This window comes from Poecilia reticulata, chromosome 14 (assembly GCF_904066995.2).
Source record: "Poecilia reticulata chromosome 14, P_reticulata-male-v2, whole genome shotgun sequence".
Lineage (NCBI taxonomy): Eukaryota > Metazoa > Chordata > Actinopteri > Cyprinodontiformes > Poeciliidae > Poecilia > Poecilia reticulata.
In genome coordinates this window covers 3,261,210-3,284,844 of record NC_088843.1, presented here as the reverse complement: position 1 = coordinate 3,284,844, position 23,635 = coordinate 3,261,210, and the positions used below count along the sequence as shown (strand labels likewise).

Sequence of the window (23,635 nt, the reverse complement as noted above, 5' to 3'; positions counted from 1 at the left end):
GCAGACCGGAGTTAGATAAAACACTCAGCTGGCACATTTGACACCACAGATGGTTGTTTACGTTGGTGATTGAGATGGCATTCTGTCACGTCAGTGAAGTCTGCAGATGACAGTCTGCAGATGAGTCTCTGTAACGTCATTTTGTGTTCACAACACCGGCTCTTAACACTGATGACCAGTCTGAATTATTTTCAGAATTTTTCAGGCTGCAGTTTGTTAAATTATAAGCTGTTTCACATGGTTGCTATTATTTTTCCCTTGAAGTATCACCCTACAACTAAAGGCAGCCCTGTTTTAATTCACATAAATTCTTCTTTTGTTACATTAGCATAATCACTCTACTGCAGTTCTTTCCAAGAGAGCTTTGGAGTTTGTTGGGAACTGTTCGCAATGTAAGACAAACTTGGTTCCTTGTCCAGCCTTGCTTTGCGGAGTTTCTGGTTTTTGGTCAAAACATGTTAGTCTGTTAATCAAATTGGTTTCTTAACGCCTCCGATAATGCTGGTAGTACTAGCATTGTCAGATCTTTGTCTCCTTCCGCGCACCCAGGACGTAGGTGAAGCTGTGATAGAAATCTTTGGGTCTCTGCTGCATGTGGGTCATCTCATATTTACTAATTAGCAGCAATTAAGTCTACACATGCAGACACATACACAGGAAGCTAACCTTTAAGTTAGCTTCCTTTAACTTCAATAAGTAAATAGTAAAAGATGGATTAGCTTAAATTTATGTAGTTAGTAGGATTTTTTTAAGGGTGTCAAAGATTGTGGTACCAGAACTTATTTTAAAAAATGACTAAAAATTAATGTGGACTTTTTTTTTTTTTTTTTAAACCACTGAAAAATATCTTGGAGTAACTTTTAGTTTTAAAGTGGAAAATAAGGAAGAAATTATGCTTGGAAAAAAATAAGTGATTTTGCAATCATTTAACAGTAGTCCTTATGATTTTGGAAAATGGCATTGGGCTGCTATGATATTTGCATATTAAGTAAAAAAAATCGCAGCTTTGCTATTACTGCAGCTATGTAAAACAAATTTTGCTTATCAGAAACAAAAGTTTTTTATATAAGACAGAAAATCTACAATTATTTACTTACTATTGCAAAAAATAAGCGTTTTATTATTACATTTAAAATAATGTTATATACATGAAAAGTAAATGTGGACATTTTTGAGGTTTTGAAACCATGATTTTCTTTGGTATCTCTTAAAACCAGAAACCAACTCATGACTTATGTGGTTATGAACAAGTTGAGGCAAGAAGCAATTTTCCTAAAGCCATTTCCTGTCTTATAAAGTCAAACAGGCTTTTCTTTTTTAAATAGCACACTCTCTTGTCTTTCCCATTTTGAAAATGTGAGAATTGGATCTCATTTTCTTTTCTGATTCGTACCCCAGGCAAGCATGAATAGATTGGATTACTAGATAAAAATGATCAACAAAGTATCAAATCTGCATTGCTATATAAAAATGTATAAAGTTTTGTTCTATCTGGTGTCCAGACTGCACTTGACATCAGCCGCCATCACTGCAGGAGGAAGCATCATAAAGCTGAGCTAATCATTTGCTTGCTGTCCCAGATTCAGTGTTTACTGATGATCAGGAGATCCAGGCTGCAGCGCTACTAGAGTTGGTGTTCAGACAGAATGTCTTAACACGTCATTTATAGGAAATTACTTTAGCTGTGACTCATCTTGGTAAAGCCAAGTACTGTTGAGCTTTGCACGTTGTGTGCACAACCTATCACAAATGATTGGTGATTGCAAATTTAGATTCCCAAAGGGTCTGAATGTCCTTGATTCCTTCTAAATAGTGTGCATCTATTATGCCTATAGCCATTAAACACAAATAGTAATGGGATTGGTCATACAATGAGTTTGCAAAGTGAGTTTTAACAGTTTGACTTTGACTCCACCTGGATTACGACAGTCCAGGTATCACAAAGTTAAGCAATCGTGGAGTTCCTTAAAGAAATTTGTTTCAAAGAAACAATGGAAATATAATCTGAAAACAAGAAGCTAATACCTAAAATATAGTATTTAAAATTGATTCCCATTGTTTTCCTCCACTTTTTCATATTGCAAACATTTTAACTCTCTGTACGGCCACAACTGTCTTAAAGATTAAGCTCCAGTTTTTGGAGACTCAAGACTTGCTACATTAGATATTTAAAAGGAAAATAACAGGTTTAAACTCAGTTTAAACCTGTTAAAACTGGGTTTAAACTCAGTTTAAACCCAGTTTTAACCTGTGCTCACCAGTTCGTTAACCATGTTGTGGCCAGATGTTGTTGCATCCTGTTTTTGTGCTTTATGTGCTGGTGAAGAAAATGCATTTCCTTCATGTTAAGGATTTTCACATGTTTCACAAATAAATTACACATGTTCACTTAATATAAAATCTAATTGTCAAACTACAAATGTTGTTAAAATATGCTTTGAAAGCTGAAAACCAAAGTCAAATTCCTTCTTTGTGCCGACAGACTTGGCCAGTAAAGTTTGACCAGCAACACCTTAGTCTTTTCTTTCCACCTCTAGATTCCAACTACGCCGAAAGTATTCACTCCCTCTTATAAACCATCATGCACATTGAAGAATGCAATTTGGTTGAAGACATTGCATCCAGCCCTGGATATTTCAAAGATCTGCAGTGAGACTGTTATTAATAGACCAGTCATTGTGGTCCCAAAGGGCTTTTTGTTCAGGCAATGCATGACTTTGAATGCAGCCTTGTTTCTGTGCAGATGACGTGTCCTGCAGTCATCCTCAAACTTCTCAGTATGAAGCAACACAACTCCTGCATTAGCTACATTATCCTTAATGGTAACTTTGAATATACGAGGAGGGGGTATTCAGTTGCTTCTCATTGCATTGCAGAAGCTTTTCATATCTACCCTACACTGAAAAAGGATACAGTTAGAACTGCATAAGCCTCTTTATTGCTGTTTGGAATGAGCTAGTAAGATTTCATTTACACATTAAGTTGTAGCTCTGACCCGTTAGCATAAATTCTTATTAAAAACATTAAAGTGATATTTTCTAGTCATGCCACATAATCAACACATCTTGCACGCTGGCCTTGGAGTTGATCAAAATGTCATATTCCAAATCAGACTGTACATAGATTTATTTTATGTCTCCATCAGACATTTCTTCACCTGGTAAAGGTGAGCCAACAAGACTAAATAAATAATATACTGCAGTACAATCTCACCATGAAAAGCTGATGGGAAAGGAAATGCTTTGAGTGCATTTATTCTCTGAACCACAAAAAAAAATCCACATCATGAAATAATTGTCTTAATAAATAAGATGATCTATGTGGGGCTTATAGGACCTTAAAGAGTAAATGTAGCTTAAAACTTACAGCAATCACAGTTCCATCACAGTGTGTAGGAACTTTTAATGAGTAAGCAATGATTTATTGTTTCTGCCAGTACAGCATATGACATAACGAAGAAATCAAATGCTCTTATCCACTTTTCAAAGACGTTGGAGGTAAGGCAGATGTGTGTTGAAGCAACTTGTCGAAAGTTGCCCCCAGCGACTGTTAGAGCAGTTATTAAGTTTTACATCAACTGACAAACAAGGTTGCATGAGGACCAACGTTTATGACTACACTATAAAAGAAAAAGAAAGAAATCTCCACAGTTCACTTTTGCAATCAGTGGAAATCATTGGAAGGGATTTTAGCTGGAACAGGTGAGCCTAAGATCGTAAGATAAGCAGTTAAAACATGAGGAATATGAGGAACAAACCTGATGCCCTCTGCTAAGTATGATAGAAGATCAGTGATGATGCATGACATCATGATACGTTTTAAATACAAAAGATTTCAAATATGATCATTGCTGTGAACTTTTGTTTTTGTCCTGAGGTTTATTTCTTTATACCTTTTCATGATGTCACACAAGTTAGTAAAATACATCCATGTGTGTGGTTCCATTTAACTCAAAAGGTTTGAGTTAATCAGTCCCAGATTTACAAACACTGACATTGTTATCTCAGCTTTCTCAAATTGGATCAAGGGATTATAATGTTGTTGTTTGTCAACCGAAAAAATTCAACAGTTCGCTCTCTTTATTCTTCCATTTTTACAAATATATACGTATATATATATATAATTGTGACAGTCCTAACTGACCTGAAAGTGAGTGAAAAGGTTGTTATTTTTATATAATGTATGTATATCTGGTTTCAACTGTATGCGTTGCAACGTCTCAGCAGCTTGTCTGCAGCTCATTGTTGGGTTGGTGCCTCATAAAGTCCAACAATTATATTCTGTTTGGGTGAATGTGGCAGTTGGAATGCCGTTGAACGAGTCTCATAATGACACTTTAGCAGATGAGCGAAGCATGGCTCTGTGGTGCTGGACGTCCTCATTTTTGGTCCTCATGTTGATCCTAGTAGAGAGGAGATTTCAGTTACTTCCACCTTGTCTTCCTCCGGGTTGAGCTGCATCACCTGCATAGAGTAAAAACCAGATAAAGTTCTCCTGTGGCTGAACTGATGCAGTGATGCATCATGAAACTTACCTCAACGTTTGCTAAGGAAATACACAGCCATGGTTTTATGAGCTAGCTGTGTTTGCAAAGCATCAAATCAAAAAAGATATTAAGAGGTGATAATAACGTGGTGTAGAAATATTCCCCAGATGGGCTTTACTTTATTGCACAAGCAAAAAGGATATCTACTGAATTTCTTCCCTCTGGTCACACATCTATCACTGCCTCCCTTTTCTTATTAACTTACTGCTAATCAAAGACTCTGTTATGTTTTCTTTTTTTCTCCCACATCTGTAGTGGTTATGGCACAATGCTTGTGTAGAATAAACAGTTATTAAGAGGTAAATCATCCATGCTCTGCCAAATCAAACGGATCAAAATGCGTTTTTATTCTTGAACACAACCATTGTGCCTGGTGGTAGAAACACAGACTTGAGAGGGTGACGCTGTCAACACTACTGGGATCCCACAAGTTTGTGAGGGTTTGCTGTAAAATCAACAGGTGGCGAATGTGGTTCTGCAGGCTGCTCAGGCTAATCCCCCTCAAACCGTCTTAGCCGGCTAATTTGTCTCTCCCTTATCCCCTCTCCTCTTCCTCCTCCATTTCTCTGTACAGGTCAGCACAACTACCTGTGCGCAGGAAGAAATGACTGCATCATTGATAAGATCCGCAGGAAGAACTGTCCAGCATGCCGCTTCAGGAAATGTCTCCAGGCCGGAATGAACCTGGAAGGTAAATGCCGTGACAAGTGAATGAATGAGGTCTGCTCTGGTCTTACACTGTAACTCAGCTTTCTCAGGAAGAGGAATTTCTGGGTAAAAAGGAAGCAAATAAGCTTGTTAGGACTGAATGCATTGGCTCACTTAAATGTTGGCATGGCCGTGCAAATCCTGAGTAAAATGGAAAGCCAAGGGATTAGAGAAAAGACGGTCTCCCTCCACCTACACCTTCCACACCCACTTTGTTACGCCAGGGGGGGTTACATTCCAGGAAGAGATGATTAATTTGCACAATAAAGACCTCAGGAGAAAAAGAAAACTCAGTATAAAGTAGTTTGCAAAAATATCCGTAAACCTTCTTAGATTAAAAGTGTTGCAAGCCCAAGTACAGTATACTCTCCCTTGTGATACTTTGTAGAACTGCCTTTCACTGCAGTTAAAGAAAAAACTGTTAAAGAAAGTATTAGAAAAATAGATCAGTTGAAAAAATAGATTTGTTGAAAACTTTGCACCCAACATCTTCTGCTCTGGAAATGGTGTGAACTGATTTTGTAAAACATTCTGTGGGTTTTGGGTTGCTGAAAAACAGACTTTAGAACATATTCAGAAGTTACTAACTCAAAAGCATGTCAGGAAAAGTTTTTATTTGTTGGTTTGCAGTAATTGAGCAAAAATATTTCAGTTACGAACTTTCCCAGAATATCCTTTACGTCATTGTCAATATTGATTTAAAAACAAGTCTTGGAAGCAAGAGAAAACAACAGTGTAGCACTTCTTCAGAATAAATCATTTGCTACTTTGTTCAGAATCCAACCTTAATATAACCTTATGTTGAGTCAGTTTTTGATCAGTCTGTAACAAAATATTGGATTTTCTTTTCAGGTTTTTCAAGGTTTGAAGAGATGCAGAAAATGAAAAGTTTTTTTCTTAAAAGATAAAAATCTATATTTCTGTCATTAAACTGCTGAAACAGCTGGTCTTTGTTTTCACATTGCATGTATATGAAAATGATAAAAGCAGTGCAGCTTGTCCTCACTTGGCAGCAGTTCTTTTTGTTTTGACTGCCGAAGCATTGGCTCTGAACCTGAAAAACTGGTGCTACCTCTGCAACATGCTCATTCATGGCCAGAATAATGAACCCCTTCTCTCAGGAGCAGCTTTTAGAAATGCACCGATCACACGACAATGAGATCACATTTAGACAGTTTTACCTTGAGTGGCTCTGTACCAGGTCAAATTGTAAAATATCTGCTTCTTTTTCAATTGAATGCAGCACAACTTAGAACTCAGAGGATTTTTGGTTGTACATTCTCTTCTTTCGTGCATATTTTAAGTTTAAATTTAGTGGCACACTCTGTGCTTTAATGCCTTATTTTTGTAGTTGTTAAGTCTCTCATGTCAGATCTTGACATGGGATTTTTCTTCCCTCTGTTATGTCTTATAGTCTACAGGAACAAACAAAAAATCTAAAATAGAAAGTTTAGATTTTATCAATTTATATTCAAACTAAAACAATAGAAATACTGAGCTTTACCACTTGTTGTGAATAAATTTTACAGACTGAAAATTACAAAGCTGAACGCTGTGACTTTGTATAGGCCCAAAGCACTTTTATGGAAAACACATCTTTTAAAGAAATGTTAATTATTGTTGCTTCCTTAAGTTTTGAATTTGCGTCGTTTTTATTGTGTTTTGAGCATGTCCAGTGAAACAGCTCGATCACTGTTAAAATATCTACTTTTAATTTTGAGGAGTCTTAATGCATTAATACATTAATAAGAAAAAAAATCTGGAAAATATTGAATTTGATAGCAATATTTGTAGGAACTCTATGGTTACCACGAACTTAGCATTAAAAAAAAACCCATTGGATCTGGGAGTCATCAAGGTTTAACACAGCAGCTGCTTTAATTGGATTGAAGTTGGATGTTATTTAAGCATATGTTTTAGTTTCTTTTAGCATATTAAGTTGCTGTTGGTATACTTTGTACAAGCTGGTGCTCAGCAAGAGAGACAGGAAGACAGAAAGTGGGATTTGATGGACGTCAGTGCATCAACAGACAGGCTTTGTATTGAAAGGCTTACTGTTGCCATGGAAACGCCAGGGGAGGAAATTAAAAAAGGTAGAGTGTAGGAAAAGCTTGTTATTTCTTTTTTCTGGTGGTAACCTCTCCACATCTGATATGTTTGTCACATTTAGTCACAGAAAATGGCGCCTCGATAATGTACAGAGCGTGGGCAAAAACTAGTGCAGTAATGGAGAGGAAGTCAGAAATGGCAAAACCAGGATCTTAGAGTTTTGATCATGTTTTTAACAGTGCATACCTTAAGGGTTAGAAAGTAGCTGTAGTGCCGTTGCTGACCCAGTATGCTCTTCCTTCTCATTTTTAAATAAATAAATCTGCATTAATCTGGAGCCAGAGGCTGAAAAAAGGGCTAAGTCAGTGTTAAATCAATTAGTTCAGGCTAAGCAGAGATTTAAATATATTATTTACTCAAGATTTTATCCCATTTTATAAGATAATGATTTATTTGTGGATTACTTACAAGATGTCCACTGAATTTTCTCCTACATTAATCACTCTGAAGAATAAACAGTAACTCGTTTGATTGTAATATTAGCATGGCCATGCTCAAAATATGTATTGCCATGTTAAAACTGCAGCAGCATCCAAATATTAACAATAAATTATTAATTTATTAACAGGTCTTTAACACTTGGCCACTGAGGATTTGACTCAGGGCACATCTACAAGTTAAAGTACAGCATTTAAGGACTGCAGTTATGCATAGAGAGGCTTATAGAGATAAATAGTCCTGACAGTTCTGAGAAGCTGATTTTAACCGTTTGTATTCAGGATCTTGTTCTTTTGGTCATAATCCATATCATATGACCATAGGGGAGTGTTAAATGTAGACTGAGTGGTAAATCAGTTAATCTGCAGGCCAGAGCAGCATCAGCAGTTTAGTTCTTTAACTGGTTGCTGTGGAAATAAAAAAAATATACATATTTTTCTCTTTATTGACAAGTTTCTTGTTTTTATTCTGCATTATTTTTTCATTAGTTTCTCTGGTAATTTATGCTTAACATTCTCCATTTTGCTATATATTTCCCAACAGACCAGAACAACATATTTATCAAGTTAAATTTTTGTCAAATGCAAAAGTGGAATTAGTGTTGAACTTTAGGGACAAAATGCTCAAAGGCAATGTCAAAGTTTTAAATGGGAACGTAACCCTTAGCTAGACTCACCTGTGAGAACCACTGGGTTTCTCTAAAATGAGATGATGTTGAGCAGCGTGGTGCAGGTAAGACACTGATTGCCGATGATGAATCCACAGAACCCCAATCATATTTGCATTCGTAATATTTTCAAAAGTAAATCATTGGTTGAAACAATTCTAATGCATTCTGAAACAGTTTTGTCATTTTTCATGATTAATTTATCAATAGAAAAAAATCAAGAAATGTAAATTCACCATTTTGATGTTAAATATAAAAATGTATTACCTGGTTTTTATTGGAATTTGCTCTGTTTGTTTTTCACATAAAGTTCATAATTCTAACAATAATAATTTTGTAGTAGCATAATATGTCAGTGAAATAAATTAGATTTTTTTTATTTTTTCACAACCTTGTCCCCTCAGCGAGGAAAAACAAGAAGCTCAACAAGATTAAAGTGCAAACGCCATCCAGGCCCTCAGAACCTGCCAGCAGTCTGCCCATGCCCATCATACCCAGAAGCATGCCGCAGCTCGTGCCCACCATGCTGTCTGTCCTGAAGGCCATCGAGCCTGAGATCATCTACTCGGGCTACGACAGCACGCTACCAGACACCTCATCTCGTCTCATGAGCACCCTCAACAGACTGGGAGGCCAGCAGGTCATCTCTGCCGTCAAATGGGCCAAGTCGCTGCCAGGTAGTGAAATCTTCCTCACCCCTTAAGTTTGGTTTTGATGTGTACTTATTCCAGTCGTTGGTTAACCTTTTAAAGGACTCACCAGATGTCGAGGCTCTCGTATATGATTAAATACATCGTGGTTGAGCTACTTTAATTGGTTAGATTGTAAGTAGAGGAATGGTTTTTATGCCTCTACCCTGCAGTAGACAGATGCTCAGCTACCATGTGATAAAATGTGTGGTCTCCAGCAGCTGAATGGAAGCGTAGAGTAATTGATGCTCATAAAAGAACAATTATTGTCAGAACTCGGCTAATTCGGAGTACTTTGATAATGAAATAGGTCTTTGCCAAGGTTAATTTCTCTTTAAGTGAACATAAATTAGGTGTTTTAAAGCTTCGTTTTTGGTGTTGGAGAGCACAATGAGGACTTCATGAATTCATGAAGACCTAAAACCCACACACACATAAAACCAGAAAAAATACATTCTAGTAGAAAAATTCAACAATGAACATTGCTTTCAGAATGAAGTATTTATTACAGCTTAATAAATGAGAATTTTCCAAATGGAGCACCATCAAAATGCAACAGTCTTTTTCTGGCTCCCTACCGTTACAAAGCCAGCAATCTTATAATATATGCAGGAATATTTATTTTCTAGTATATACAAACGAATATAAGAAACAGCTTAAAAAACATAAAAACAGACTCTCAAAAAAATTCTACATTTTACACAAGTGTTAAACTGCGTAAACTACAGACAAAACCACGTTACCCACAATACCACCATCCCAAAGGGGAAGACTGGTTTGTTGGGGTTGACAAGCCAGTTCCTACATGGTGTTGCTGTCACTGCATTTGAGGAAATGCAGTTATAGCAGTTCACTCCACAAATGTATGCAATTTAGTTTCAGTTTATTCTGTGGACTGCTAATTTTCTGAATTTCTGATTGGTAAATTTTTAGTTTTATTCGTTTCAAAATCACTTTCACCATCACTGTATACTTTCTTGTAAGTGACTATTTATGTTTGTATTTATGTGTGTAAATGTGTATTTATGTGTATTTAAGTGTGTATTAATGTTTATCAAAAGAAAATTATTTTTAAAATGATCTTAAAATTTTAAAAATATTTGTCTTTTGGTCTTGTATGTTTTCCGTAGTTACCTACTGCATGTCAAACTGGTGTGTAGGGCCTTTAACACACAGGATGCCATCATTCTAACATAATCTTAACCTTAATTTGCTTTAAAGAGAACAATAATTATTTCAACAGAACCTTATGGAAAAGTAGCAATCTAAACACTGCAAAAAATATAGGCAGATATTCTAAAAGAAAATTAAAATGTTAAATTTTATTTTGGGATCCACTTTATCTGCCTGTCATTTTCATGTCTTTATATTGAACAGAGTTTATGTGTCCCTTTCAGGCTTCCGTAACCTGCACCTTGATGATCAGATGACGTTGCTGCAGTGCTCCTGGCTTTTCCTCATGTCCTTCAGCCTCGGCTGGAGGTCCTATGAGCAGTGTAACGGCAGAATGCTCTGTTTTGCTCCAGATCTCGTCATAAATGAGTGCGTACCAGATATCTGAATGCTTTTAAGTCTTTTATCAGCAACACATTATCAGATAGATTTATTAATCTAATTATATGTTGCAGGATTGAAAAATCTGATGTTCAGACACTCAGACAAGAAAATTGATTAATGTTTCATTATCTAGATGTTTAAAGCTGGGAGACATTTCTCATAATACTTGCAGCTGTTATTGCCTGAACTTGATGAGCATCTGAACACTCACAGCTGCTTTTCTTCTGCTCAGAAAGAATAGAACTTTCTACTAAGATTTAAAATGTACTGAGCAGTAAAAGAACAAGCTTTAGTTGAATGAGTCATAGCCAGTGCCATTTCAATTGTTGATGATAAATTCTTGTGTGGTATTTAGGAGTGAAAGTATGGTTTAAAAATTCACACTCTCTTGTTTTTTTTATTTTATTTTTATTTTTTTGCAGTATTGAGCAAATAATTACACGGTCAGTCAAACTAAAATGTCATCTGTTTGTTCTGCACCCTGTCCTGCTCCAGAGAGCGCATGAAGCTGCCTTTAATGGGTGACCAGTGTGAGCAGATGCTGAAGATTTGCAATGAGTTTGTCCGACTGCAGGTGTCCTATGATGAGTACCTCTGCATGAAGGTCCTGTTACTGCTGAGTACAGGTAATAAAACACTTCTATTGGCACATTATAAATAAAATTCAACAGAATGTTTTTGATTTGACTTCTTAATGATGTTCTATTATGGAAAATTCAAATTAAATATAAAAATTAAGGGAAATATTATGTCAATAAAGATTCCTTATTGTTTAACGCTCAAACTAACCCAGTGGTTCTTAACCTGGGTTCGATCGAACCCCAGGGGTTCGGTGAGTCGGTCTCAGGGGTTCGGTGGAGCCTCTGCCGCGGAGGTAAAGACACACTTGTGTAAAGTCGTGATGACGCGCCCCGCTTTGCCATCACTTGCTGCAGAGGATCACGTTACATTGCTTAGCCAATCAGAGGATCACGTTACATTGCTTAGCCAATGAGGATCACGTTACATTGCTTAGCCAATCAGAGCTGCGGAGGAGTACTGATTGAAGGAGCCCCACTCTTTTTACCAAATTCTATAGTCTAAATCTGCTCCTTAGTCGCATCTTTTCGGGGTTGCTACTGCCTCTAGTGGTGTGGAGGTGGGAACACAGCTAATATAATTACATTACTAAATCAGAATACCGCAAAGTATGTTGTGTGTGGTGGAGGAGGAGGAATAAGAAGGGTTCGGTGAATGCGCATATGAAACTGGGGGGTTCGGTACCTCAAAAAAGGTTAAGAACCACTGAACTAACCATAGTGATGTGTTATAACTCATTGTCTATAGGGGTTTTACAGAGTGTTTCCCAGCAAATTTGATTACCAAATGGGACTAATAAAGAAAATATAGATATGGGAAGCTGAGTCTTTATAGATTGCTTTGTCTAAGCTTATTACTGGAAAGTTTAGCAGAAGGAAAAAGTGCAGAAGCAACAGGGAATAATCTTGAGAATATTAGGATGAATCCCACTGGTGAATCTGGGAGAGGATCATGCAATATTCTCAATTGTTTTCTTGTGTATTTCTGAGGAACTGAATTTGGTATTCTGTCAGTAATCTGACAAAAAAAAAAGTCAGTTAGTTATAATTCGTGACACAAAATCTTAAATCTGGACAGTTTTCTTATTTCATTCAAAAATTTTAAACTGCATCAGAAATCGGTCATTTGGTGATTGCCTGGTTTAATCATGATTTTTTTTATCTCCTTGTTGAAAAAGTACTGAAGGGAGTTTGACAGATTCTATTCTATTATTTCCCTTTGGCTGTTCAATTCAATGTTTCTTGTATTTTTATTTTTTCAAAATAAGCATAAAATGCAGCTTTGCTTTTATTTTATGCATGAAGGTCATAACATTATTTCATAAGAATCTTTATAATAACATTTAATTTTTTTCTTGCATGATCTTTGAAAATGCTAAATGTTGAAATCAGCCTTTTTTGGGGGGCAACCTTTTGTCATTAGTTTTTCAAAAGCAATTTCCTGAAAGAAACCTAATTTCCTTGTTTTGACTTGAATAATACAGGTAGTCAAGATGGAGGTAATTTTGTTTCTTTCCTGAGGAGATGAATTACATTCTGCTTTCTGACTTATGTAATTGCCAGAAATTGCCAAAATAATGAGAGGAGACTCATTACAAGAAAGTCTCATTTCCCAGATTTGAATGTTTCATTTTTGGTGGCTGAGCAGCGATTTATTCATGTATACTCTTAATCATGTCTGAATGGATTTGAGTTGTTTTTTAAGCTGCTATAAATTAGAAGAGTGGCCTTAACTACACTAGAGGAAAATGCAAATGTTTTTCAGCCTTTTTATTGTAGAGAAAATGTTAAAAGAATTGGACACGCAGTCTCTTCTGGTTATTCTTACACCATTAAACACCAAGACAGTTCTCTTTCCCTTTCATTTGCAAACTGTGAATTGCAGAGGAATAGACTGTTCTTTCTAGCTGTTTCTTTGACATTCAGGGGAAAGTGTGCTCTTCAGAGAGATTACATTTCCATAGTGAGCACAGGTTGCATTTTTGTACCTAAGAGCTATTTCCATCTGTTCCCCACAGTGAAGGAGAAACTATCAGGTCAGGACAGCTTTGGTGAGAGCTGATTAAATAAGTCGAGAGGACTTTTATCAAAGCTGAAGCAACGCATGATGCATTTTTTTGTTTTATCAGCTTCAGTCAGAGAAGCATTTTAGCCGAACAGAACTATTGAACTCTTACACTTTCTGTAATATTACAAGTGCAGTTTTGAATATGTTATCCATATTCATAAAGTGGAAGGCAAAAGGTAAATATGTTTTCTGTGATGTGAAATTCTAAAAAGTGTGGTGTGCATTTGTATTCAGCCTTCCTGAGTCATGCACGGGTGCTCACTTTGCAAATCTTCCATGGACAGATTTGAGGAGTTTGTGCCCATTAGTTGCCGTAGCAACAGATTATCCTACCCGAGTTGTGGATCTCTGTAGCTCCGCCAGAGCTACGATGGACCTCCAGCTGCTTTTTGTATTTATACTCTCCATGTCATACCAGATGTGAATGGCTATGTAACGTGTTTGTATCTCGCAAAGTTGCTTTATAACCTAATCCTCACATCACCACCTTTCTGATCTGTTTCTTGGTCTTCATGATGCTGATTAATCACAGATGATCAGATTCTATTCACCAGGCACTGGATGCTTGAAGGCTTTTACTCTGTATTTTATTAAAGAGAACTGAGTACAAATGCTTGCCACATCTTTAAGATTTTATTTAGGGGAAAATACTTTTCTTTCCACTTCATAATTATGAACGTTTTGGGGGTCTATTATATGAAATCCCATTAAAGTGGACTAAAGTTTGTGCTTTTAATATGACAAAATATTAAAAAGTTGCAGATATAACACAAGATGCCAATCTATCAAGATGATTCTGCAAAAGCAGGTCATTGTAGCCTTTTCCAACTCCACATGAAGTTTTGTAAAATATTATGGAAAAAATCGTTTGAAAGATGCAAAATGATTCAAAGTACAGGCAGAAAAATGCCTCTCTGTGTCAGAGATAAAAGTCCTAATAGAGTCTGCTAATATGTGTGATTATGTAAATCATCCTGCTTTTCACTCCGTCCATAATCTCTGTAGGTGACTGTGGCTTTTTTGGACTCTTTGCCACTCGGCAGACTGGCAGGGACTTTATTGATTTATTTGTTTTATTAAACAGTTTGCCTTCGCTGGCAAACAAAACGGGGTGTTGGGGTAAATTCTAAAGGGCAATCTTTCTTTATATGCAGTTTTAAGTCGACAAAGTTGGTTGGTTGTCAAGATGTCAATATAATTGCACCTTGAACAAAAGGTGTGACAAAATACTTTGCATTTTATTCCAGCTCCTCACAAGCTCAGGTTTATCTGAATGGAAGCAGAAAAAAAAGACAAAACAAGAAAACAAAAGACTAAATAAATATTGTCCCCATTCTTGGCTTCATTTGAAGATCATATTTATTCCAGCTAAGCTACACCCACAGTCATCTCTGTGTTTTTTCTTGTTCCATGTGTGCAGTTCCAAAAGAAGGCCTGAAGAGCCAGGCGGTTTTTGATGAGATCAGGATGACTTACATCAAGGAGCTGGGAAAAGCCATTGTGAAGCGAGAGGAGAACACAAGTCAGAACTGGCAGCGATTCTACCAGCTAACTAAGCTACTGGACTCCATGCAGGAGGTTTGTTACACAAACACTCACATCTGCTCAGCTAGTCGGGACTTTTCTTCTCTCCTAGATGTTCATTGGTCAGGCCGTCTGCTCTGGTAGCCGGTTTGAATGAAACATAGAAATCAATGTGGCACCATGTTGATTCTTCACACAAATCTGACTGAATTTTGCTTTTACTCACTTTATCTGATATTAAAATTAATTTTAAGTCAGAAAATGTCAAACATTTGGAGAAAATTACTTTAAGCTGAGTTTTGATTCATATTATTCACAGATTTGCTACTTCCTTTCATAAATGAGTGGTTTCACTAATTTTATCAATTAATTTTGGCTTAGTTTCTTTTTCAAATATCTCAATATGTATGCATATATATAAGACAAAACTAACTTACAAATAACTTTTCAGCAAGATATAGGAATTTTTCTCTTATAACAAAATGTTTTCTATTAAAAGTAAAAAAATCTGCCATTGCAACTAGTTCTCTTCATTAATCTCCGAGTACACTAAGATATTTGCACTTGAAACTAGAAAAAAATACTTGGTAAGATTGTGTTTTTGCAGTGTTCATTTCCCTTCAAATCTCTTCCAACTCTTTTAGCTCCTCTGACATCCTGTTCAGTGCAGCTCACCTTCTTAGAAAATCACCCAGCTAACTGAAAACAGCTTCACAGAACGATTCTCAATAAAGACTGTGTGTGTGTGTGTGTGTGTGTGTCCTGTTCCAGATGGTGGAGGGTCTCCTGCAGATCTGTTTCTACACCTTTGTGAATAAGACCCTCAGCGTGGAATTCCCAGAGATGCTGACGGAGATCATCACCAACCAGATACCAAAATTCAAAGACGGGAGCGTCAAACCTCTGCTGTTTCATCAGAAGTGACGGCCTTAAACTGTGAATCGATGCCTTAACTGCCACACTGCTTCGGGCTCTCTTGCACCAGTTCTGCTTTCCCCTATAAGTCTGGTTCAGATTTTTGTTTTGGTTTTGCTGCCCTGGTCTATTCAGTCTGAACTCAGAAATTACCTATAGCCTCAAACCTGCTACCACTGACTGTAGCTCAGTCTCTTGTCACACCAAGAACAATATGAATGTTTCTTTTGAACGTTTGTGCTTTTTCTCAATCCTCACCTCCAGACCTCAGACATTTAATGTTTTTAAAGATGTCCAATGGCCTCTTACTCTCTCCTGCCTGCATCACTAAAACCGTTTCCTCACGCCGATGCTCGCCAGGCCGATCTGCTCCTGCCTGGTGTCTTTCCGCTCGCCTGCTCTGCTTCTCTGCGCTGTGAGTGTTGGTCACGGTCTGGAGACGAAGGGGAGACATTGCAAAAGAATCTAACTTTTCTTCTGGACTCGAGGACAAAAAGAAAAAGGATAATGACCAATGGAAGAATAGAAAAACAGAGCCGCTTGAGGATCGTTCTTCATGTGTTTTTATGCACATCGCTGATCACGCATTCAGAGCTCACACCAGGCGTCACGGTCAGTTCGACCTGACACATGTTTACACAGGATGTATCTGAGGGAAAACTAGTGCCTTTTAGTTTTTATGCTCATTATAGCCATTGCTTACAGACGCGTCTTTTTTTTTTTTTTTTCTACCTTCATGTTTTGCCTGGCTCTGGTTTGCTCAACCTGTCTCCTGATTTCTCTTTGAATCGGACATTTCTGGTATTTTGAAAGTGGGACGCCCTCTCTGTTTCTGCTCTGTGCAGGAAACAAAGTCAGCCCAGCAACTTGAAAAATTATCATTCTCTTATCCAGGTCTTAAAAGGTTTAAAGAACGACTATGTTTTGGTTAAATATACAATTTGTTTTGTATTGGAGTTGGAAGATTAGGTATTGTCTCAACCCTACTTCTCTTGACATGTATTGCAGAAGCAGCCACTATCTTACAATTTTTATCTGAGTTGAGAGTGAATGCAAATTCCTGTCAAATTGTGAATGTTTGCAGCCAGCTGCAATTTCTATTTTTGGGGTAAATTTTAAAAATATGTATCAAATCAAGTGAGCTAATCCATGAAAATGTCCTCCATGTGTGTGCTCGATATTATCCATGATACTTTAAGTCAACCTCGTTCAAAATGTCAGTCCTGTCCTTTTCACTGCCAGCTGCTCTCATTCTGAGCTTGTTGCTTTTCAAATAGCTCCACATTTGTTAAATATGTAATTTAAAGGTTGTGATAGCATCTTGAATTCACCACTCAAGCTTTTTCCAGGCTGTAGCAGCTTCCAGTTTTCTTTGAGGTCTTACGGCCCCATTCCATTTTGGAATAATGAATATTTGGGTGCTAAGGACGACAACACATCAGGTGTTGTGCTGCAGGTTCTTTGATACAGCAGGTAGACTCGAATCCTATAAAACCTGCAAGGATCTACAATGTTCACCCCTTTTTTACATCAAAGTATAATGGAACAGTTATCTGATTTTTATTAAGCACAAGGAAATGCATGAAGTACATGCAGTTTTTATGTAGTGATACAATCTGAACTGTTTATTTTTTTCCATAAATCTTTGGTAAATTGGTGGATCTATGATAGAAGTGCAACAGAAAATGTATTTGGGCTACTTTTCCCGCCAAATTCAGATTTTATAAAATGCTATTGAAAAAAGGTGAAAAACAGTGAATAGTGCGTCTAAGTACACTTTAAATATAAAACCTGCTTTTAAATTCAAATTTGAAACGTAAGAAGCTGCAGTCTAGTCCACATAATTAGTTTATTCTTGCTCAGGCGACGTCTCATTACATCAGACATTTTTGTCCTATTAGTGCCAAATATCATGAAAGGTTTTTATCAGTTTTCTTTTAATATCCTGCAGATGTGAAGGGTCATGTGTACAGTGGTGGTTTGTAACTTTGCTTCAGGGTGCTCAATCTACAGTGTCACAGATAACACCAGCTAACTAGGATCAATTGTTTAAAAGATGATTATTTTTTTCAGATGTTGCTACGGTCGTTTATGTGTATAAAGCATTCGTACCAGCTTAGTGGCCAAATCTACTGTTCAGGTTTGCAGCGGCTTCTGCTGAGTCTAAACACAACGCTGTTCACCTTCCTGCTCTACTGTGTTTGGTTTTTCTAACTGAGATGTTGGCTTTCAGGGTTCCTACAGAGTTTTGACAAGCATGAGAGAAGTATGCATAAAGAAATGTTTTCAGTTTTATTCCTGTCCCGTTTCTTAACGTTGCTGTTCCTTCTGTTCTTTTTCCGTGTGTCCTATCTCCCTTCCTTGTGTTCCTCCTCCTGTTGTTGGTTTTTGTGTAGTTGAAATATCAGTCCTTAAATTCATACAGAACATTAATAATTAATCATTTAAAGTGAAAGAACTGGGAATGCTGCAAAACTGAGTCTGGGAAAGTGGAATTTATACATGAACCTGTGTAGGAACATCATATGGATTTTCAGCTCTTTTCTTAAATGCACAAAAAACTAGCAGTACTCTTCTATTGAGAGCCATAAGTTTTGTTCTTTTCTTTGAAGCCAATCCTACTGGGTGACTGTTTAGTTCACAGGCTTTTCGGCTGTAGCTCACCCAGAGTCTGCTTTTATCCCGGCGTGTTGATCAATCTGAGGACTTTAACTGGATCCTCTTGTTTCAGGTGGCTTTACAGTTATCACGAATGTACAGTATTACATTCATGTTCAGGTGGCGGCGCGTCTGGAGGCCAGCTTTAACGTAAGCTCCACCCCCCCATGCCCCAAGGCCTGTTTTTAGGGTGAGATGTATATAAATAAAAGTGACATATCCAGTGCAATGCAAACAAGTGTCTATTACAAAAAAATAATATTTTTACATGTCTGTCAGCACTCACGACTTTCTTATACCTTTCAGTTTGACTAAAAGCCTTGCAAAAGGGAGACAGAGAGCCATAGAAATACGATTTCAAATCAGGAAATAGACAAATATCAGTGCTTTTGGAGATTGATCTATTGTAAAAAAAAAATATTTTGTGTGATTTTTAAATACATTATCCTGATCCTCTTTGATATGACTAATTTTAATTAATCATTTTTGTACATTAAATAAGTCAAGAAAGTAATTTTTTTCCCCTGTTTGTCAGTTTGTGTTTGATAAAGGTAGATGTGATGGATACATTAGGAAATGTTTGTCTTGTGAAGTAAATGTCAATTCTACAAGTGTGTGCACAAGTCTACAAGAATGCTCACTGAGTTAGTTTTTTAAAAAAAATAAAGCTAAATAAGGAAGAGGAGAGCTAGATGGCTGTTGGGGCAACCGACTAGAAGACTTTTATTTTTAAATTTTTGTTTTGCGCTAAACAACAGTGACCAAAGCAGAGGAGTAACTGAAAACAAACTGAAGTAATCGAGCAGTTACAATTTGTGTAGCACCTATGAGCTTACTTCTTAGCACTTCGGGTTTTATTTCAAATGTGTCTCTTTTTTTTTTTTGTAAAAGGTCTTGGCTTTGGATCTACTGTATATTGCTGTAAGGATCTACTGGTCACTTAAAAGATAAAAAGGAAAAAAAAAACAACAAAACAACAAAAACGAGGAAAAACAATATCTCCATGTGAAAATACATTTTCCAGAGCCTGACAAAATTGCACTACCCTCACATGGGTTGTCACAGTCTACTTTGTATAAAATACATGCAATTATCTTTAAACATTAAGGGCAGATCATGTTTCACTGGTATACAGAGCTATGGCTTTCACTGAAGTCTGTTTTTGTTCATATGTCAGTTATGTAGATGTAATCTAATGTAAAGACAAATATAGATATAAAAAAAAGTTTAAAAATGGTTTATATTTACACTTCTGTATTCAGTGTCAATATTTCCCCCTATTTGATTACATGTTGAATTAGGTTTTTGTGTTTTTTTTTCTTTTTTGTTTAGTTTTTTCAACATTGGATTTGGCATTGTGTCAGATGATGTCTGTCATCTCTGGTTCAAGGCGGAAATGTGGAAGAACTGATTTTTCTCTAGTTCAAGCATCTTACACAATAAAGTCCCTGTTTTGCAACACTGCTGCGTAAACCTTTGTTCATTTCAGTCAGGTGTCTCCTCTGGGTTGATGGAAATGGCCATATTTACTCAAGTGTAATTGTATTATTTTCATTACGAGACAAAAAATATGAAGAGACGATGTTACCCTTGATCAAAGCAATAGCCTAGCTTTCTTTCCTCCATTTTCACCTTCTTGTTTGTGAAAAAAATAAAATTGAGTTTAAAAAATGAGGTTAGAACATTTTATTGTTGGAAAAGCCTAACATTTTGTGACCAATAAAAACTACAGTTTTTAAATTAGACTTTATTTACATAGTGCACTTTAATTCAGTCCTGAATAGAATCCAATACGGTCAGGTTAAGATTATTTTTCCAAATAATAAAACATGTATATCTGATGATATACATGCAAAGTTGCATGGAGTTAATTTTGGATCAATTATTTTATTTTTTTCACAAACAAGAAGGTGAAAATGGAGGAAAGAAAGCTAGGCTATTGCTTTGATCAAGGGTAACACTTTAAACTAGCAGTATTGGGCCTATAAACAACCTAAAAAGTCTTAACAGGCTTCATCAAATACAAAACAAACTGCCTAAAGTCTGTCTAATCTGATTTAATTTAATTTAATTCCATTGAAAGGCGACTGAATTAAGTGGTGAACCACTCAGATGAAATCAGAGCTCCACCCAATCAGACGATCTGCACTGAGACGAATGTGTCTTCACGGATAAACTGAGAAGTCAGCGATGTCTCCCAACCAACCACAGAGCAGAATTTGAGCTAAATTTGAAAAAGTAAATGCTCAATGCCATTTCTGTTGAAACCATCTTTGTTTCTTACAGTAATACACAATAATCTGTGGAGAAGCAACTCTGATCTGTCAGCCACGTCTTACCTTCAACCAGTAACGGCAGGGAGGAGTCTCCAGCAAGTATCGATCACATGCATGTCTAGTTGCTGTGGTTACCAGTCAACAAACATGTGACAATACAGATAACTATTTTTTTTCTTTATAGATGGTTGCAGCACAACAGAGAGGGACTGAGAAATGGCAAAAAGTTTTAAGTCATTAAGAGAGTAAAGTAAATCATTTGGGATTTAATAATTGTGCAGCATGATGCCAGAGTTTCTGCTTAATCCACTTCAAATGAAATAGAAAAGACTAATTTCTAAATAATGAGTAGATTTTCACACTTCTTTTTCTTAAGGGTCAGAAGAGTGCGGGTTAGAAAACAGCAAACAGGTGAACCGATTCATCAGCCTGTGATTGAAATTGGCCATTTCCGATTGGACAATACTAAAAAACATATTTTTTGTCTCACTCAAGAAATGCATCAAAAACTCGAGCCGTAAAACATACAACTCAAAGCAGACGTAGTTCAAGATGTTTCTTTAATTCTTCACAATCCTTCACCAAAATCTGTAGGAATATTTAAGGCTGTGAACAGACATAAATGATAGAAAATCCTGGCAACAAATAATGCAATAATGGAATTAAGTTAGTAAGCTAGAAATACAAAATATAAAATTTCATACTTGTGAAAAAAATTATACCCCATCAAAATGCTGTTTTTATTTACAGGATCATTAAAAACACCACAAAAGGATGACGTTTGGAATTTTATGTTCAATAAAATCTTATAAATAAGTTTATTTATGAACAAAGTAGTCTTATTTCACATTAGCTTGCTTTTTTATTCTCCCATTTGTTTTTTCTCCTTTTAAAAATCTCTTTAAAAAGAATCTTGTTGATAATAAAAAATAGAACGGGGGGGAAAAAAGCTAATTATTACCAAAACATTCACCTCAGGAAACAAGAGCAGTCGCTGCAGCCCAGAAAATGATCTATATTTTATTAACTATAAAATCAAAATTTCAATCTGTCCTCACATCATTATGCTTAATATTGTCTTTATAATTCCTCATAATGTGATCAAAGCTGGGGAATGACATTATGTCTTCTCTCTCTGTGCTGTTGACATTAAAGCTTCAGATTCTGCGTTATGGAAAAAATAAGAGGGGAAAAAACACACAGGTGCTTTGTAATGTTAAAAAGAGAGAGAGAAAAAGCTTCCTGGTTGATTAGAATTCCAAGAATGGACCAACATAGTGCAAACATGACTCATCATTTCTCCACTCGCAGCAAGGCCTTGCAGCTGGGCTTGTTATAACCAGCAGCAATCAGTTGCTCCTCCTACGCCTCACTGTAAACTGCTGAGCTGCCTGTGGATCCTGTGTGAGATTTTTCACATTTCTATTTTCCAAGTGATGGCTCTGCAAAGAAAAAGACTTATAAATGAGCGTGGCGCCAACGCTGACCCGAACCGTTTGAAGCGTTCTCATCCGTCTTGCGAATCTGCCCTGGGGCTCGGGGTGTTTAGCTCCTAAACGTCAGCGAAGCAGACCGTCTTCCCCTGGAATTACCCAGCGAGCGATTGCGAACACGTTTACAGCCGAGCCCAATCATCACAGTCTGGTTCCAGGGCTCAAATTTCCCAAGAGGATCAGCAACCGAACAATGGAGAGGAATCAGTCCAACTAGCAGTTTAGTTAAATGGTAAGTGGCTGAAGGCCACTTACCATTTATCTTGTTCCCTGTCAATAATGCAGTGTATACCTAATGACAACGGGGAATGACGAGGAAGTGGCAGTCCAGATCAGAGAAATAAAACAGACGTTTAAAAAAATGAATTGCAACTCTCACCTCAAATATATCAGCTCACTTAGAAGAGTAATTCACCAAACCCTCATGTTATCTACACCCCCGACACACAAACACTTACAACTTCTTCACTGTGAACTCAGGTCAACACAATCCCATAACAGCTTCAGTTTTTCCTCTTTCTCTTCCCAGTGCAATTCAGACAAAGCCCACAATGCTTCAGTCCTGTGCCAAATCCCTTTGATATGGTTCTGCTTGGTCCAGTTTCTGTTCTCTGATCTAGTCAACACAAAGTCAATAAAATCTGCTCCAGCTGATCATTTGATTACAGAGGAGTTTTGTGCAGTCAAGTCCAGCTTGGTCTACGTTAAGTTTCTTGGTCCAGCTGTGGCTATAGCAGCTCCACATAGTTTTCTGGAATCAGTCCAGTCCGACCGTCCAGAGTCCCCTCCAGCCAGCCGGGCTCCCTGGAAGCATGAACTGTAAGGAAGCAACAAAAAGACATAAAATATGATGGCATAAATTAAGGACTATACAGGTGAAATGAGATATTTGCACACAATACGATTAATTAGACTTTAAGCAATTTTGGAAAGTGCAGATGATGTCATGGCTTTGTAAGCTGCTGACAGGTTAATTCCCTGTCTTTTATTATTTAAATCTTTTATTATCTGAGTTCAATAGAGGCACATCTAGGAAAGTACTTTAAAGCAACAACTCAGACACACTACTTCCTGTGACATCACGGGGAGAAATAGTCAACCAAGAAATCAGCAACACAATTGCAAACCTCCACATGCTGCAACATTCATCTGTTTAAACAAATGTGTTCTCATGTCTCAGAGATGAACTGGTTTTGGTTTCAATTTGTGGGCCAGCATCAAAATCAAAAAGACATTTTTGAAGATGTTGGCTACAGTGAAAGTCCTGTAACAATGTGGGCTGAAAAGCCACTCAGGGAAATAAGTCTGGATTCCAAAAGCAACATAAAAAACTGATTATATTTTGCAAGAGAACTCAAAGACCTTCATTGTTGGAGGTCTTTTTAATTTTGTATTAAGTAAATCAAAGT

The 23,635-nt window shown here is 36.9% G+C and overlaps 2 protein-coding genes and 1 long non-coding RNA gene across 4 annotated transcripts in view; 1 reads left to right on the top strand and 2 right to left on the bottom strand.

Annotated features, from left to right (window-relative positions):
• The window catches only part of LOC103475369 (glucocorticoid receptor), a 62,535-nt gene extending 42,617 nt beyond the window's left edge, over nt 1-19,918 (top strand). For both annotated transcript variants that reach the window (XM_081615876.1, XM_081615877.1), the window contains 6 exons: nt 5,121-5,237; nt 8,873-9,145; nt 10,555-10,699; nt 11,210-11,340; nt 14,781-14,938; nt 15,656-19,918. In XM_081615876.1, coding sequence (XP_081472002.1) covers nt 5,121-5,237; nt 8,873-9,145; nt 10,555-10,699; nt 11,210-11,340; nt 14,781-14,938; nt 15,656-15,808 — 977 coding nt within the window. In that variant the 3' untranslated portion in view covers nt 15,809-19,918. The remainder of the gene's footprint in view (nt 1-5,120; nt 5,238-8,872; nt 9,146-10,554; nt 10,700-11,209; nt 11,341-14,780; nt 14,939-15,655) is intronic.
• Nucleotides 16,059-20,915, bottom strand: LOC145554933 (uncharacterized). The gene is made up of 2 exons (XR_014090993.1): nt 20,797-20,915; nt 16,059-16,232 (listed from the first exon to the last, which is right to left on the bottom strand). It is a non-coding gene; the product is annotated as an uncharacterized LOC145554933 (long non-coding RNA).
• Nucleotides 20,916-21,278: 363 nt separating this feature from the next.
• The window catches only part of LOC103475368 (rho GTPase-activating protein 26), a 68,406-nt gene continuing 66,049 nt past the window's right edge, over nt 21,279-23,635 (bottom strand). Inside the window, exon 24 of the mRNA XM_081615875.1 lies at nt 21,279-23,043. Within this exon, the coding sequence (XP_081472001.1) occupies nt 22,955-23,043 (89 nt within the window). The 3' untranslated portion in view covers nt 21,279-22,954. The remainder of the gene's footprint in view (nt 23,044-23,635) is intronic.